The 19,343-nt window shown below is 41.8% G+C and overlaps 1 protein-coding gene across 3 annotated transcripts in view; it reads left to right on the top strand.

Moving 5' to 3' along the window:
* PUS10 (pseudouridine synthase 10) overlaps positions 1-19,343 on the top strand; it is a 342,171-nt gene that overhangs the window by 259,821 nt on the left and 63,007 nt on the right. For all 3 annotated transcript variants that reach the window (XM_086951846.1, XM_086951845.1, XM_086951847.1), the window contains one exon: positions 12,723-12,865. In XM_086951846.1, the coding sequence (XP_086807972.1) occupies positions 12,723-12,865 (143 nt within the window). The remainder of the gene's footprint in view (positions 1-12,722; positions 12,866-19,343) is intronic.

Below are 19,343 nucleotides of genomic sequence, written 5' to 3'. Positions count from 1 at the left end.
TTTTAAACAAGCTGCAGGTAGATCTAAGCGGCATAAACAATTTGAAAGGGAAAGACGCAATATTGATCTGGGTAGGCGATTTTAATATAAATGTATCTGATCGCGAAACATGTGGGTTCCAGGATTATGGTAGGGGGGAAACAGTGGAAAGGAGTCATTTTATGCATACTGAGAGAGGGGAAATAATAAACAGTATCATGGCCAATTTTGACCTTGGCTTTGCCAACTTGTTGTGTTCCCCCAAGGTCGATTTTAGCTCTACTTTCCTAGCTAGGGGGCTTCATTCTGTAATTGACTTTATCATTGTACCCAACAGATTTTCCAACTGGGTGGAACATTTTGAGATTCTCACAATTGGGTTGAGCGACCATCTCCCCCTTAGCGTGTCCATAACCACCCTTGAGTATATTATTGAGTCTTTGGTATGGACGCAAGACATTGCAATCGCACGCCAAAATGGATTGGCACTAAAATGGAGTATCGTGGATCCTGTGAAAAAATCTAAGGAAATTGTAGCAAAGGCCTTATCACACATTATGATATGCCTAGATGAGAACTCCTCAAACAATGAAACTCTGGAGGCCTTCGGCCACATTACTACCACTAATCAGGGTATGTTAACTAGGGTACATACCAATAAAAAAAAACAAAAGTAGGGGCTGGTTTGAATCTTATTGCACTAAGGCGTACTCTGCCCTTAAGGTAGCCCTAAGTAACAAACCAAGGGACCATGGTGTTGTAAGGGAACGCAGGAAGGAATATAACTTAGCAAGGGGCCAGCGGACGAAAGACATTCAAGATCAAAAATGGCAGAATCTCTTGAGGGCCTCGTAGTGTAGAGACTCCAAATTATTTTGGCAGGCAGTTAATTCATCCTTTTTTACTAACTAGGAGGCAGCAAGGATTGAAATAGCCATAGATGAAAAAACATGGATAGGTTTTTTCTCCGATGTCTACAGTAATATACAAGGGGCTACCGCGATTGAGGCCGATGCAAAAGGGTATTTTCTAACCGAGCGTGACCATCTCCCTATTGCCTTGGAGTTTTCCCTCAAAGAAGTACAATTAGCAATAAATTCCAGTCAAAATAATAAAGCCCTGGACCAGACGGGATCCCTAATGACATCTACAAAATGAATGTTGATCTTTGGGCCCCTCTTTGCACACGGGTTTTAGAAGCATGTTGGGACAAAGGCTTCATTAAGACATGGTTCGAATCAATCATAATTCCCATATATAAAAAGGGGGACAGGGAGAGCTGTTATATCTAAGGTTTTAACCTTACATCTTCCCTGTTTCTCTGCCTCTGCTGTTCAGCCAGTGTGAGTGGAATGTTAGTGTGAATGTGATGTCATTGGAATGTTTGATATGCTGTGAGTGGACTGTCAGTTGGATCCTGGGCTGAGCAGCAGAGAGGGTGCTCCTGGTGGGGCTTTGATTACATATATACTGGAAAACCTATCTAACCATCTAAGAAGAATAAACTTATCATCTGTAACCTATCCAAGTCTTCTGGAATTCCTTACCAGGATGTAACATAAATTTGGCGACGAGGATGGAATCAAAACTACGCGTGAGGACCTTCTTCAAGCTTCTTACAGGTACTTTTATTCATGACTTTACTCAAAACAAACCTACTTAAGGATTTTACGCCCTCCCGCCCCACCAGTGTCCATATTTCACCGGACAGCCCATGGACAAGGCGTAGATTTCCTGTAACCTGCTTCTTTTCTGCCTGAATCCTACTGCCTGCTTCAAACAGGACATAAGTTTCCTGCTACCTGCTTCTTTCTGCCTGATTCCTGCTGCCATTGACAGAGTATAAGCTTTCTGATTTTTTACAGCCTGCTTATGACTGGGCATGTTACTGCTGTCTGTTTACTGTTGCCATACACCTTGCTGCTGTTTCCTCCTGCCTGACTTTTTTCTGCCTTAGACATCTACTGCCTTAATTTTGACACCCTACTGCTTTTGAAGTGTGGCCCGGTGGTATCTACAAAGTCTGGCACCACATCTAAGGACCCATTTACTGAGCAATGTTTTGATCTGAACTACAGTGTGCCAACTGCTTCATCACGCAAGTGTTACTATGCGGTGTACAATGACTGTTTGAATTTGCTGCTGACTGCTTGTGGTTTTATCTACTACGAGTCAGGAGTCAAAACTAGTAAGTGCATCTTCGTTTCTGCAGCTTTTCAGCAACTCATTCCGTGACTGGCAGTAGTTGTCTGACGGTGTTTTCTGACAAATGGGCAGAGTGTTTGAGAGTGACTCTTCGTGCTACATATGCCATGTCGTTTTGATTGAGACTTAAAACCTAAACTGTTTTCACATCTTGCGCATGAAACCTGCTTCTGCTTTTAAAACAGCCTTGAGCATTTTTTATGAACTTTCATGTTTTATGTGCAACATCAGTCACCAAGGACGCATTTTTGGTGTGCTGGGATACAGTAAACCTTGCCCTTACATTTCGTATCTGTGCCATAAATATTGAATAAACTGTCATCTACTTACAACGTCCGTTGGTAGCAGCGCAAACTCTTTCAACGTCCGTTGGTAGCTGCGCGAGCTCTGTCCTCTCCTCGCGCAGCGCCCTGCTGCCTCTTTGATGTACTGCCAAGACGTGCCTGCAGCCACCCAGCATTGCGTCCCCTATATGACGCCATCTTGCGACTGCTAGCTTACTCTTCAATTTCTGTCATTGCCATCCATGCAGCGCATTCTATAAAGTTCATTCTCATTTTGCATTGGAGTCATTACTTACGGAAAACTATTAATCGGACCAACTTTGGCAGCACAAGAGGTGAACCATTACTGGCGGCATTTCATTTTTATTTCCAAGTACTTCTAGCGCGGTGACGCGCACACCTTCTTTATAAACCTACAACCATCAGTTTTTGTCTTTGGAACCATGCTGTTGAGGTATTTCAGGGGGCATTATTATTACATTGCCTATGCTCTCGAACTAGAGACGCTTTGCTGTTTTCTTTGTTTCCTCAATTACAGAGATTATTTTCACGCTATGCTGGCTCATTTTGCAACCTGTTTCACTCTCATTGTTAGCTCCTATATTTACTACCTTTTCTTATGCTTTTTAACACGGCTACAATTATACAAGGTGTTGATGCTCATCTTATTTTACTGTAATACTGCCATTTTTATTCTGATGCCTTCGTTAATGTATTTTGCTTGGCATGCAGGTTGTCTACATCTTCTATCTATACTTTGGTGTGTAACTTTTTTCCTTTTTCCTTGGTACTGTACATGATTTTCACTTACAGTTCCTTTATTATATTGTGCGCAGGTTTTGTATGTGGTCTAACTTGAGATGTGACTGGATTTTCTCTTTGCTGTGTAGTTCAGTTCACGCAGATCGCATTTTTCCTGGAACAATTTTTCTTGTTCCTCTGATGTTTTCATAATGATACTTACAGTGCATTTTCCATTTAGTGCGGAGGTTTTCTTTCTTGGTCTAACTTGAGGCGTGACTGAATTTCTTTGCAGTGTAGTTCAGTTTACCCAGATCGTATTTTCCTGCAGTTTCATATGTGGTCTAACTTGAGGCGTGACTGAACTTCTTTGCTGTGTAGCTCAGTTTACCAAGATCGCATTTTCATGGAGCATGTTTGTTCCTCTGATTCTTTAAATGAGTACTTGATATTTACTGTTTGTTGTTATATTGCACGCAGGTTTACTTATGTGGTCTATTTTAAGGTGTTACTGAATTTTCTTTTCTGTCTAGTTCAGTTTCCCAGACCGCACTTTCCCTGCAATTTTCACTTGTGGTCTAATTTGAGGTGTGACTGTACTCTTATCTTTGGTGTGGGACAGTTTACGCAGATCGCAGATCTTTTCTATGTGTCTTCCTTTTTTTTTTTGGATGATGTGTTAGGTGTACGTCACCTGTTTTCTTTACTTTGATTTCTTCCTTGTTTCCTTCTTCCTGTTGCTGTGTTCAGTGGTTCCATACTTCTCGTTAGCCTGGCCAGTTTGTGTAGTTGTGGTGGTCACACTTGTGCATTACTTCTTTGTTAGTTTTGCGGTATTATTACTTCTTGCTTATGTAATTTTCTCCGTTGCTTTTCCGTTCTTTTACTTATTTCCTTCCTTTTGAAACTTCTTACTTCAATTTTCTCTGCTAAGGAAGGAGATGTGTGTCTTATTTGTTATACTGTTCTCACTTTGTACTTTATTACATGTTTTTCCTTCATTGCTTATTTTTACGTCACATTTCACCTTGCTTATTTTTAGTATGTTTTTCATACTTATGTGCATTTACAATCTTTCTACTGCAATTTGTTATTGATTATACTGTGATGTTATTACAATGTTGCTATTTACATTTGCTTTCTCTTTGTTCATTTTATAAAGAGGGAAGGTGTGTTATATCTAAGGTTTTAACCTTACATCTTCCCTGTTTCTCTGCCTCTGCTGTTCAGCCAGTGTGAGTGGAATGTTAGTGTGAATGTGATGTCATTGGAATGTTTGATATGCTGTGAGTGGACTGTCAGTTGGATCCTGGGCTGAGCAGCAGAGAGGGTGCTCCTGGTGGGGCTTTGATTACATATATACTGGAAAACCTATCTAACCATCTAAGAAGAATAAACTTATCATCTGTAACCTATCCAAGTCTTCTGGAATTCCTTACCAGGATGTAACAAGAGCCCATCTAATTACAGACCCATATCTCTATTAGATTCGCTCAGTTAAAAAAACAAGGTGGCTCACTGGATAGCAACTAATACATCTGAGGGAAACAAGGTATGGCAAAACATCCTAATGGTCCGAAGGGTGGCATGGTTGGGAAGGACATTTAAAAACAAAACAGGAGACTGTATTGTAATTAATTTTAATACCCCAGAACCAGTAGTGAGGATATTAAGGTAGGTCATGTTTAACGGAGGGACACGGTCACAAGGAATCGAGATTTTGCCATTAGAGTACTTTTACAGGGATTTGAATAGACCTAGACTCACCAGAGGGAATGGGTGGGGGTATAACAGGACACCACATCCACAAGTATGGCAAGGATGGGGATATCCCAAAATGAGGCCATTACACCAAGTAAATTGGGGGAGTGCGGGTCCAATTCCAGTCTTTGAAGGAACAAATAGGTTTGCAGTACTCTCCGGTCTTAATGACTGTGACTGACTGGGTGGTGGTAAAATCGAAGCAAATAACAATTACACACATAATCACGCTCCCCAGATTGGGAAGCCGCAGACACAGCTCATACCTACTGAGCGGGCAACCCAATGTATAAATAACCAGGTAATGCAGCGTAATAATCTTCCAATGGAAGCTTTAATGGCACTGAATGAAGGCAGGCAGAAAACCCCCACCCTTAAAGTTAATATAGCCGGGGATAAAATATTTAGGATCATGGCCACCCAAGGGGATGACAATGACACTGTACTGGTGAGACCCGATATTACAGAGGGTAAGGCAAAGAATAACGCTGAAAGGAGGAGCCTTGCGCCAGATGCAAGGCAGTGCAAACTAAAAAATGACAAAACACATCCAAAACAAAACTACCCTATTCAACAGGGGGGCCTAGTAAGGGTTGTTTCCTGGAATGTATGCGGTTTAAAGAGCAAAATGCATGACACTGTCTGGGGGGAGTTCGTCCAGAATATTGACATTCTATGCGTCCAGGAACCTGGCTATTAAACGAAAAACACCTAGAGGGATTCAAGACTTTTCACATCCCTGCAGTTCGCTCTCTGCACAGTAGGCATAAAGGAGGGTTATGCATATACGTTTCCAACCTGTTGAATGTTACCAAGATCTCCAGTAGAAATAGCTCTCATTACTACCAATTTGTTATAGTTACTTTAAACCCCTGTGTCGAGCTAGTAATGGTTAACTTCTACAATAATATCAAGAATTCTGATTTTGCAGAAGTTTTAAACAAGCTGCAGGTAGATCTAAGCGGCATAAACAATTTGAAAGGGAAAGACGCAATATTGATCTGGGTAGGCGATTTTAATATAAATGTATGTGATCGCGAAACATGTGGGTTCCAGGATTATGGTAGGGGGGAAACAGTGGAAAGGAGTCATTTTATGCATACTGAGAGAGGGGAAATAATAAACAGTATCATGGCCAATTTTGACCTTGGCTTTGCCAACTTGTTGTGTTCCCCCAAGGTCGATTTTAGCTCTACTTTCCTAGCTAGGGGGCTTCATTCTGTAATTGACTTTATCATTGTACCCAACAGATTTTCCAACCGGGTGGAACATTTTGAGATTCCCACAATTGGGTTGAGCGACCATCTCCCCCTTAGCGTGTCCATAACCACCCTTGAGTATAACAGTGCTTCCATTATTGAGTCTTTGGTATGGACGCAAGACATTGCAATCGCACGCCAAAATGGATTGGCACTAAAATGGAGTATCGTGGATCCTGTGAAAAAATCTAAGGAAATTGTAGCAAAGGCCTTACCACACATTATGATATGCCTAGATGAGAACTCCTCAAACAATGAAACTCTGGAGGCCTTCGGCCACATTACTACCACTATTCAGGGTATGTTAACTACGGTACATACCAGTAAAAAAAACAAAAGTAGGGGCTGGTTTGATTCTTATTGCACTAAGGCGTACTCTGCCCTTAAGGTAGCCCTAAGTAACAAACCAAGGGACCATGGTGTTGTAAGGGAACGCAGGAAGGAATATAACTTAGCAAGGCGCCAGCGGACGAAAGACATTCAAGATCAAGCATGGCAGAATCTCTTGAGGGCCTCGTAGTGTAGAGACTCCAAATTATTTTGGCAGGCAGTTAATTCATCGTTTTTTACTAACTAGGAGGCAGCAAGGATTGAAATAGCCATAGATGAAAAAACATGGATAGGTTTTTTCTCCGATGTCTACAGTAATATACAAGGGGCTACCGCGATTGAGGCCGATGCAAAAGGGTATTTTCTAACCGAGCGTGACCATCTCCCTATTGCCTTGGAGTTTTCCCTCAAAGAAGTGCAATTAGCAATAAATTCCAGTCAAAATAATAAAGCCCTGGACCAGACGGGATCCCTAATGACATCTACAAAATGAATGTTGATCTTTGGGCCCCTCTTTGCACACGGGTTTTAGAAGCATGTTGCGCCAAAGGCTTCATTAAGACATGGTTCGAATCAATCATAATTCCCATATATAAAAATGGGACAGGGAGAGCCCATCTAATTACAGACCCATATCTCTATTAGATTCGCTCATGAAAATTGCAGGGAGAGTGGTCTTAAATAAAATGCAAACGTGGGCTGAGGAACATGGCATTTTAAGCCCTGTACAGTACGGGTTCCGGGAAGGGATGGGCACAGTGGAGCAGGTTTTGAACTTCGTAATGATACAAGGGAAATATACCTGGCTAAAGAGGGATGTCTTTACGCAATTTTCGTCGACCTCTCAGCCGCTTTTGATTGCGTAGAGCATGCAAAGCTGTGGCAAATACTTGAGGAGATGGATGTCTTTTTCTTCGGCAGCTCTATTCAGGGGCAACAGCTAAAGTAAGACACGGGTTGAGGGGGGAGTGTACGGGGTCTTTCCGCATAGAGAAGGGGGTAAGACAAGGCTGCGTGCTGGCCCCATTTCTTTTCTCACTATATACGAATATTTTGGAGGCTGAACTGGGGGCCAGTAATATTGACTCTCCAAGGTATGTTAATAAGCAGATTGTTTCCCTTCTTTATGCGGATGACGCAGTACTGATGGCTAATACGAAGGTGGGTGCTCAGAGGGCCCTACTGAAGTATGTAGAATTTATGGAAGTTAGGGGCCTTAGAATTAATGCTAAGAAATCGTTTGTGATGTGCTGTGGTAAAGGTCGTGCAAGCTGTAAACACCTCAAAGTGGCAGGTCTCCAAATCGAACATACTAAAACCTTTCCATATTTGGGGGTATTAATCGATGGATCAGGCACCTGGGGACCTGAGGTTAAGAATAGGACCCTATCCTTTAAACGATCCATAGCGGCGCTGATTAATTTTTCCACCAATCTAGGTAAAAGACCCCCTGAAATTATGCTAAATATTTATGTGGCCAAATGTAGTAGCATCGCATTGTAAGGGGCAGGGATCTGGGGGTATCAGGATATATCATCCTTGCAAATTGCAGAAAATAATTTTTTTAGATACCTGTTAGCTCTCCCTAAGGCCACCTCTGTATATAACTGTCACACCGAACTAGGTATGGACCACATAACAGATCTGATTAAACTGCAACCTATTCTGCTTTGGCGGAATATGGGCCTCAGAAGCCCTTGGCTTAAACCAGGGTATTATTAGAGATGTCATGGGTCCGGATAATGCAAAGCGTATTAACTGGCTTGAGTATGTTAGGAAAACGCTAACTGACCTCCAAAGGCCTGAGTGGTTTAGTAACCCGGACTTGATCCGGGAGGTTCCAAAAAAAGTATAAAAAAAATTATGCATGAATCACTTTGGCCTGCTAAGGTGTACAGGAGAGATTACTAAGAAAATGGTAATTGAACATCAATTGTCACTGACCTGTTATTCAATACAACCATACTTAACTCTCAGCACCCTGGGGTTTGATTGTTTTATCCTGACTAGATTCAGGTTTAACCTATTTCATCGGCTAGTCACGTTCCCAACTAAAAATGACTGGAGCAGAACTTTAGCCCCTTGTTCATGTGACAATGTCATCTCAAACTACCTTCCACGCGGTGTTGTTCTGCAAACTGTATGAAAAGGAACGCAGTAGATGGATTAAACAATACCTGAGACAGGGAGCATGGCGGCAATGTAGGCCAGCGTACCTTAGCTTGCAGCAGTTGGGAAATGTCACATGTACTATGGTTATGACAGGTTTTTAAAAAAATGTTTTAAGGAAACGTAATTCAATGATAAGCTAATATTTTACATTTGCTAGATTTACTATAACATGATTTAATACTTTTTGAACCTAAATGTTATTTATTACTATATGAATGTAAAAATGTATATATGTGTGTTCTTGCTTTTATGATTTTTTATACTATGAAAATCGAATAAAGCTAATCTGAATCTGAATCTGCTTCGGGCTGGTGAGGTCCTTGATCTACAGCGTCCTGCAATCGAGGTCAAAACTAACGCTCCGACTGAGGTTCTTCAGTATGGCCAGGCACCTACTGAGCCTCTCTTGAAATTTAACAAAGCCCTGATGGGTATCCTCTTGGGTCATACCGTGCTCTGACTCCCCAATCAACAGGCAGATAGCACGCCGCCACAGAGCAGTACCGGTTTATCCTGACCTTTTGACCCAACACCCTATAGGAGTCTAGTAGTTCACAGTGACCCACGTCTTGTCTGCTCTAGATCCCGGAGATTTGAGTATAGAGTTTGATCAGCAGGATGCATATTTCCATATTCCCGGGAGTATAGAGTTTGATCAGCAGGATGCATATTTCCATATTCCCATCCTGCAAATCATTCTAAGGGCTATGTCCAGCTTTTCATCTCTTCCCCACCCTGTTTTCCCCTCACGTCAGAGGGACTGTTAATTAACTATTCTTCAACCTTGCTGCAAGAAGTCAACCTTCTGCTGGCCAAGGGTGCCACTGAATTGGTGCAGACGTTAGTGAGAGGAAAGGGGTGCTATTTGTGCTACTTTATTGCACTGAAGAACGAAGGCCTCAGCCTATCCTGGACCTCTACCCACTCTATGCCTTTCAGTGAAACACAAATTTAGATCCTCACCCTCTTTGATATGTTTCTGTTTTGGACCTCGGAGACTGGATAGTGCCAAGGGACTTGCAGAACAGGTATTTTTATATACCCGTACTACATTTTCACAGTGGTTACCTGTAGTTCACTGTGGGGCCAGAGATCTTCCAGTTTCCCATGTTCTCCCCCTGATTACTTGTGTTTTTTGTTTATAAAAGCTATAGTATTGGTTGCTGGCCACCTTCAAAGTCTGGGAGTACATGTGTACCTGTACCATGACAAATGGCTGCTCAAGGCTAGCTCATCGCATTCAGTCGTGGAGCACCTCTGGACATTAGCAGAATTCATGACAACTTGGAGGTTTTCTGTGAGCTAGCTGAAGTTCTACCTGAGCATCGTGCAGTGGTTGCCCTTCATTGGAGCAGCACTAGATTCTGTGTCATTTTAGATTTTCCACCACTGCTTACCCTCCAAGACATTCAGGATATGAGCCAGATGTTTCAGGCTAAATCCTGGGTTTCAATAAGGAAGGCTCAGAGGCTTCTTGGACTCCTAGACTTGAACATCCTCCATTTCTTGAACGCCAAATGTCATGTGCATAACCTTCATTAGAACCTCAAGTTTCAGTGGTCCCAGCACCAGGGCTGCCTCTTGGACTCCATCCAGATCTCCCAGGAGACAGCTCAGGATCATCTGCAATGGCACACTGACCTACGGCAGGCCACTTTCACGTATCCACCCAGACTTCACAGCTGTGAGGAGGGGGCAAGAGTTGCTCAGAGAGATGGAGATCACAAGCCTCTGATCTTTGGTGTAGAGCCAGCTCTATAACAGTCTTCTGGACCTATGGGTGATCCGTCTGTCCTGAACGCTTTCCTGCCATCCATCAAGGCTAGGGCAGATTCTCACAGATACCACTTTCACCAAGGAGTCCTGAGTCCTGTCCCACCAGGCCCTAGGTCTCTGGTGGTGGTTGGATTAGCAGAACATTTTTCGAGTAGTCAACCATCTAGCAGGGTTTCTGAATGCCAGAGGAGACAAGCTAGGCAGCAGTCATCTGGCGAATCAAGAGTGGCATCTCCATGCTGCGGTGGAAAGGGACATCTTCTGTCACTGGGGCATGCTCTACGTAGGTCTATTCATCACCACAGATAATGTGCAGTGTCAAAACAACTCTGGACTGGAGTTTTCAGAAAATTCACAGAGAAACCCATTCTGAGTGTGATGGAACATGAGTCTCTTGTATGCATTCTAGGCTCTACCTCGAGTTCTTAAGATGATCAAGACGGAGCAGGTCAGATTCACCTTGATCACCCTGTATGATATCCAGAGCTCCTGAGCATGACCATTTGCCCTCTGATCCTGCTATCTCTTTGTGAGGACCTCCTGACTCCGCAGTAGAATATGGTCCTACACCCAAATCTCTTCAATTTACATCTCCATGCATGGAGATTGAGTAGCAGTAGTTAACTGCGTTGATCTGCCGACTCTGATGGCCTTTGTTCTCCTTTCAGCCAAATGCCCTTAGGTGATATCCATCTTTCCTCTGCGCTTGGAGAAACTAGTCTCCTGATGTGTTGGTCATCATACTAACCTCCTTGAGGCCAAACCTTATGATGTGTTGTTGTTTGTTCTATCATTGGCTCATCGAGGTCTTGCAATGGGCACTGTTAAGGGTGATGTCTTGGCACTTTCGGTGTGTACCTAATCAACCCTCTCTGTTTAAAGCACATATTGTGATGCATTTTATCAAAGGTCTAACTTACATCTTTCCCCTGAAGCCACTTGTCACGCTACAATGGGATTTAAACTTAGTGTTGACATTTTGTTTTTGTGTCCCATTTGAGGCAATACCAGCTGCTCACAGCAACTACTGAAGCTCAAAACAGTTTTCCTTATTTCCTTGATTGCACTTGAATTTCTACATTTGACCAAACAAAATAACTTTTTGTGGATGATCTGCTCCTTATGGGAATATCAGAAGCAAAGGAAGGAATGTACTCTGTCAAAATGAACAGTCCTCTGAATCAAGATCTGCTAAGCACTGGCCAAGAAGCAACCCCCTAAAGCATGCAGGCTCATTCCACCAGGTTCAAGTCCGTCTCAATGATATTTGCAAGGTGGGTGTTGGTTCTGGACATCTGCCAGGCTGTGACATGGGCACTGGAGCACACATTCACGAAAGATAAATACTGGACATTGAGGTCTGACCGGAGAGCCATTTTGCCTGCTCGTTCCTGCAACACTTTCTAATGTGAGTCAGTGCACTTTTGAGACCCACCACCTATGTAAGGTACTACTTTGGTATCTGTTCTAAATGTGAGGAATCTGAGATTTGAAGTATCCATCCATCTGATTGTTACTTATCTTTGGTAACACTCTTTCTGATGGATTCTTTATCTAATTGCAGGTTCCTCAATATACTCCCACCTCCCCATTCTATTGAGTGTACTTCTGAACATCATAAGTTTCCAAGTAAGATTTTGGCTCATTGTCACCTGTCTTAGGTGTTCCGCATCTGAGGGCACGGAAGGAGATAGATTAAAGAAACTGATGTCAGCGTACAGGTATGTCTCTTACATAAGGCTCTGTTCCGTGACTTCTAGGACGGTACAAAGTCACTGCGGATTGACACTACACCACCTGTCAGCCCGCTGAAGCATTGCTGAAAATTTCTCTGAATTAAGTAGGTTACCTGGGAATATTCCAAAGGTGAGGAATGGGCAGTAAGGTAGTGTTCTCTTTACATCTGGGAAATGCTCTTATCTGTGTTTTATAAATCATAAAATTGGGTATTTTTTATTGTCGTGGTGTGTAAATGTATCCGAAAAATATCTTTTTTAACTGCTTGTTGTGTTGTTGCTATAGTCCTATTGATACTTGTGAGCGCCAGTTCAGTCCTTTTCTGTTGCAATTATACAGCATAGGCTGAATGGAGCATAACCTTGGCATGGCTAATATATTGTCTTCATTTTACTATTTTATAAACATATTTTAATTTGGTGTCCTTGGTGTAATTAACGCATACTATACTATTTCTTATGTTGACTGCTGCCTATAGGAATTGAAGCTTGATCAGAAAACCCCATTGAGGGTTCTTCATAGACGACCTCTAGCTGTCCGGATGCGTGTTATCCATACAATGAAGACAGATTATGTAGATGAACACCATTTCCGCCTTTACTTGAAAACTCAAGCTGGAACGTATCCTTTTAGTAAATGAAAAGTGACGACATATATTTAAACTGAGCTAGCAAGAGATTCCGTTAGCTATGTTGAGATAACTGAAAAATCCCCCTCCCAGAAAAGATTTTAAGCTATAGAATAAACACCTTTTTAAAGAGCCAATGTACAAGTGTGGTGTTTCACTATGTTTGGTTTTTAGGTGTTTCGGTTCTTAATGTATGCTATCCTGTACCTAGTTGTGCTCTGAATTATAGCATACGCATATGTGGCGACAACAATAAGAATTACTACAATTGCTATAATTGACATGACATCATAAAACATTGGGCCTTATTTAGATTTTGGCGGACAGGATACTCTGTCAAAACTTGGCAGATATCCTGTCCATGGTATTACAAGTGCCATAGGCTATAATTGATGTATACTGTTTGTGGCAGTGTGTTCCATGTGCTAAGCGCTAAATGCAGCCCATTGTCTCCTTTTTTACAATAACGCAATATGATACTTTTGTATTTTCTTTAAATTGTGATATATTAGTTTTCTTCTTGAACTTTGTAAATACTTAGCTGTGATACAGATCACAATACCTGAAGCAATCCTCTTTCCTCAAACAGTGCATGTTGATGCTGTCAGTTTTTTAAACTGTCTAAGCCATTGCCAAAATACATGTTCCGGTTTGAAGTTATGTCCCTGTTCAGTTTTGTTTTTGTGCATCCTCATCTTCCTGCTTTCATAGTGCAGTTTGATCATGGTGAGTGTTTATGCAAATTGGGCTCTATACAAATGTAATCACTCAATGTATCACAAATCAACTGGACGGCTTGGTCTTTCGCGATATTGAAGTTGCACAATCGCACTATATTTAGATTTCAAGTTTCAAATGCAGAATTTTTATGCAGTCTACATCAAAAGTCAACATTTTAATTTTGCACTATGTGGTGTACAAATGAAATAAGTGGGAATGGCCTGACTCTTTAGTCACTTTGGTTCAACTAAAGTGCCAAAAATGTATTCGCTAGGTTACTCATAAGCCTGATTCTGAGATATTGATGAGTCAAAGAATAGGACTTTGGAGAACTGGACCCGTATGTCATCATAGCATTAAGTACATGTTTCCACAACAGGCCTGTGCATAGTAAGAAGTAAAACTGTCTTTTGGATGACACCAGACTTAAAGTAGTAAGCAAACTCAAGGAATGCAGGAGTCCAAATCTAGGTTATGACTGGTAGTTTTGCTTCCTGATTTGAGGATTGGGAAGCACCATGGTCTTTGGTACTGCTTAATTCAAGCCGACATTAAAATCGTCTTTTCCATCCTAGTAGTGGCACCTTGTATTCAGCCTGAGACGTTTCTACCCATCCATCTCCTGATTCCACGATGTTGATGTCATGGGGCAAATAGGCTACACTGAAAGGCACTAAAGTTATAAGGAAAAACATAAGAAAAAATTGTTATAGCTTGAACTAACAATATCTTATAACCTAGTAATAGAGTACCCTAATCGTGTAACTGTACCAGCCATTTGCGTACCTGACGGTGGGTCCATGATATTTGCAGTGGTGGGTTTCAGATCCTGCTTTTTTCATCCACTAGGTTTTCATAGGCCAGGTGCTGGTGATTCTGGTATCCCATCTTACATTTCAGATGTGCAATGTAAATGACTGGACTTGGGCATCATATTGTCTCCCTTGAGTAGTAATCATTAGTTATGTTCCAAGATGGCGACCAGGTTATGCATTTTGATATACTCTCAGAATCTGACAAATCTCAAATGCTAGATCCTCCTGGGACACTGTTCTTAAACTGCTGAGGAGCACATATCAGACATTTCTTAATGTTTTGGCAGGCTCCTCAGTTGGTACTTCATTTGCTCCAATTCTCCTTGTTTTTTCTTTGGTTTATAGTTTTACTAAATAATTGTCCTTGTTGTTATTACTATCTTTGGTGTTTGGGTCATCAATTGTAAGTCACAGACTAAGTATCTTGACCTTATGCGCCTCCTCTTTGACTCTACATTGAGGCTTTGTGTTATAAGCTGTGTGACAAAGTTGTATTAACAAGTTAGCCTCTATTATCGTTCTGTATCCCGAGTATGCAATGATCGTGACCTTAAGACTTACTTGTGTTTCCTAGTGATAAGAGCTACACTGATCCATTTATCCATCAGTTATAGCAGAACTGTGTTTGTTTTATACATGTTCTAGAGCAGCAAGGATAGGAATAAATTTGTGCTACAGCGCATGCAAAAAGTTACATAGTAGTGAACCTGGATGATAAATTCCACCCAGCAAAATCATCAACAGAGCAGAAACAGTTCTGTAAGACAAATATTCATTTGGTGACCTTTAAAATAAAAATAAAAAACAAGCCCCAACAAAGAATACCAAGACGACTTGAAGGTAGCGACGACAACTACGTTACTTCAAGGATCTAAATAGAGCTTTAAGCAAGGCAGGTTGGTGAATTCCATACTACCTGTCCAAAAGACAGTAGAGTGCCTTGTATCTGAAAGTGGACATGTTCATTACCGTTACTCTGTGTAAAATCATTCACAACTACTTCACAGTATATTCTTGAACTTGGGCTTTATTTTTCTCAAGCCTTTTTACTTTTTTATTAGGACATTAATAGAATATGAGCCATGCAAAACACAAAATGGGTAGAATATAATTTCAGTAAATGTGCATCATAAAGAGCGTTTTCAGTAACGTTGAATAAGTACAGTATGCTAGTCAAAGTTTGGGGCTAATAAAATTGCAAATTTCAGATATTTATCAGTTTGCAAAGAGGGTGTTATGGAGAAAAGAAATGTAAAATTGCGATAGTAAGACTGTTACGCATTGGAAGACTTTTTTTTGTCCATGTCAATAATATATGTGAGAAACAGACCTCACAAGTTCAAATATGTGATCCAAATATGTTTCATGTATTTCAAATTTGTTCTTGTATTTATTACTTTCCATATAGGCCAATTTAGTTGTGTTAGCTAATCGAAGGCTAGCTGATTACAACTACTTGAGATTATTCGTTTTGCATAAAATAATTCCAAGTCGCCATTGTGCATATAGAATATTTACATGATTTATATATGGAGTTTAATATCAGAATTGAATTAAAGCAGCACGCCTGAGCATATGTTTCCTGTGGTAGCTCAAAATCAGTTGACTAGTTTTTGGGTCAAATATTTTTGCATGAAGATTCTTTGTGGGTTCTACCATAATCTAGTTATTTTAAGGAGTCTGACATTTTGGGATGTTTGTTGACAACGCTACAGGTTTGATTTATTACACAGCAGTTTCAGAGATTTTTCAATCAATAATGATCTGTCTGTTTATATATGTTTTCAGTAGTGTGGCTATTTATATCTGCTTGAGCGTCCAGAGTTCTTCACCTAATTGGTAAGGATGATAAAGGAAAAATATATGGGTTTCACTGAAAAATGTCTGGGTATATAATGAAGGGGTTAACTTCAGGAGTCAGTTCATTGTTCCGAGATTGTTCAGGCTGGGAAGGCAATTGAGAAGCTGAAAAGGCTTGTTTTGGCATCTTCTCCAACCAGATCATGTTTCATTCTCGCAAAAAGCACAGGAAGTAGTTTGTTCTTAAATATGGGTGCTGTGGCAGAAAATGCGCAGGTTGTGTTTTTTACGTTGCAGTAGAGCAGAAGGATGAGGTTTCAATTATTTAAGTAATATAGACTGAAAAGTATGTAGTTTGGGCAGGATATGTTGAGGTTTTGGCATGGAGAACTTTGTAGAGTAGCCAGCCACGTGTAACTGTGCTCAAGAAAATAAGCTCAAAGCTTGAAGCATGACTGAATAGGTTAATGCTGGGGAACCAGTAGACATCTTATCAACTTGATGCGTTCTCTATTCAGCTGAGTTGTTCGGTGTAGAGGTGATCCCAAATGCGCTACTGCTTGTGAGTCATGAATGGAAGCTCAGGCGTCTTCTAAAGCAAATCTAATTACAATTTAGCTGGTGAAAGACACTTCTATTTTAAAAGTATCTTTATTGAATTGAACAATATTAAATCACTTATAAATTGGAAAGATATTTGGCACATTTCATCATACATAACAGTCGTCCGGGTAATACAATCATTGTGATCAGAGTGGATTAAGACGTTGCCTTCCTGTACATTGCAGTTCTAATTCCGTTGAGGGGGACATAAGTCTCCTTGATGCATATTCCATTTACCCCACTTTTTATCCCGTTTCTTAAGGCACCCTCTCGCTTTAAACACCTTTTCCGCAATCATGCATTTATGATATATTCTCTAACCCACGTCCGGAGAGAGGGTCTGTTCGCTACTCCCCAGTTCCTAGCTATCTACCTCTTGACCAATGTGTAGCCTAGTGTCATGAATTGTTGTTCAGTTTCTGTAAGGTCTGTCGGCTCCCATGTGTTCAAGAGACCCAACCGAGGTGTAAGGGTATGTTCGTTTCCCAGGGCCTCTAGAATGTGTTCTGTGGCCCCCTCCCATAGACACCTAACTTCCGGGCTGTCCCATAACATGTGGTAAAAAGTTGCTTCTTGTTGACAACCTCGAAGGCAGAGTGCATTTGCCCTGGAGCCTATCCTCACAAGGGTTATTCCTGTCAAGTAAGACCCGTGTAGGATTTTCAGTTGAATGAGTCTATATCGGAGTGTTATGGCTGCCTCACGGGGAGACATCAATGCAGCCTGCCAGTCATCTTCATCTATAGGCCCCAAGTCCAGTTGCCACCTCTCCCAAAGTTTGTGGAAAGTATCTTGCAGATTATTGCATAGTTTTTTATATGTGAGTGAGATGGCCTTGGTGCGCAACGGTCCGTAAAGAAGCTTGTCCTCTAGAGGGGATCAGTCTGGGATATCTGTCATGTCTGGGAGAGCTGTGGTGAGGGCGTGTCTAATTTGTAGATATCTTAACACCTCCCCTTGAGCCAAGTCATACGTTTTCTGTAAGTCTCCGAATTTAAGAAATGCACCCTTCTTTACCATGTCTCCTATCGTAGAGATTCCTATAATGTCCCATTTGTCAAACCTGGGATGACGGCCAAGAAGACCCAATCTCTGGGTACACCACAGAGGCGTAGCTTTGGTGAGGCTCTTTGCCCAGCGCAGACAGGAGTTTGCCTGGTGCCATATCGTCACTGTGTGAGCTGTGGGGCCTACATATCGACGTTTCTGAGCCCTAGAATACAATGCCTCCAGGTAGCCTGCCTTTCCCATCTGATATCTGTCAAGCATGTATGCCGGGTCCACCGGGGATCAGTAGATCCAGTGGTTCACCACTACCAGCTGCGATGCCCAATAGTAAAAGTGGATGTCTGGGAGGGCGATGCGCCCATCGTATGACCCTTTGGTCAGTTTCTTCATGGCTATTCGAGGGGATCTACCATCCCATAGCAGCGTTCTGATTTCGCTCTCCACCCCTGAGAAGTATGCGTCTGGGACCCTGTGGGGACAATTTTGAATAATATACAGGATTCGAGAAAGGGCTAGCATCTTGAAAAGGGCTGCCCGCCTGACCAGGGACAAGGGCATTGAACGCCAGTGTTTAACATCCGCCCTCAGTCGAGCAAGAGGGGCAGCGACATTATGATCATAGAAAAGTTGGGGGCCTGGAGTTACAATGATCCCCAGATAGCGGAAGCCTTTCGTTGTGACCTCCACTGTGCAGCCCACGGGTAGTCTGGGAGCCTGGCCCCTCAGAACGAACAACATTGATTGACTCCAATTTATGACCTAGCCAGAGTATTTCCCGAAGTTTGAGAAAATATTCAAAACCCCATGAAGGGACTTGTAGGGGGAGGTGAGGTAGAGCAATATATCGTCTGCATATAATGATATTTGGTCATCGTGTCCCTCCGCCCATTTCAAGCCCCTCACCATGACATCTCATCTGCTCCATGAGGCCATCGTCTCCAGCATCAGAGAGAAGAGCAGGGTGGAGAGAGGGCAGCCCTGTCGAGTGCCCCTTTTAAGTGGGAAAGATCTGGATGTATAATTATTTACTCGGACCTGCCATGAGACACTTCCATTTTAGAACCCGTCATATCTTGGCACCTTCATAGTGGGAGGGGGGATGTGCGTCCTAGTAAAGTCACTTTTGAATTTGTTTGAATCAAATATCCCCGGATATCCTTTATAATGCTAAGTATATTCTTTCAGAAAACTTCCCCATTTAGGAAACCACCACCAAATATGCATTCTATCACTGCCTATTCTGCATCCTGTGCAACAGTTGCGATTTGAAGAGGGATATACACACAATGTTGTTTGATCAGACACATCTACTTTGATGGTGTTTGTAGAAAGATATTTCTCCACATAGAAAACTGTTAATTATCTCCAGATAACAATAGGCCAAAAATATATTAATACATTGCCCTAGCCTTCCTCCTGCTGAAAATGAGCATGCATAGATTTAGGGTAGGCAAGCCTATGCAGAGAAATCTTTTCTATTTATAGACTTCCAGTTGAGAGCTTTGAGAAATAAAAGCACACAAAT

Source organism: Lissotriton vulgaris, unplaced genomic scaffold (assembly GCF_964263255.1).
Source record: "Lissotriton vulgaris unplaced genomic scaffold, aLisVul1.2 SCAFFOLD_1047, whole genome shotgun sequence".
In the NCBI taxonomy this organism is placed as follows: Eukaryota; Metazoa; Chordata; class Amphibia; order Caudata; family Salamandridae; genus Lissotriton; species Lissotriton vulgaris.
The sequence above is the reverse complement of the archived record's forward strand: the minus strand, read 5'-3'. Positions and strand labels throughout refer to the sequence as shown.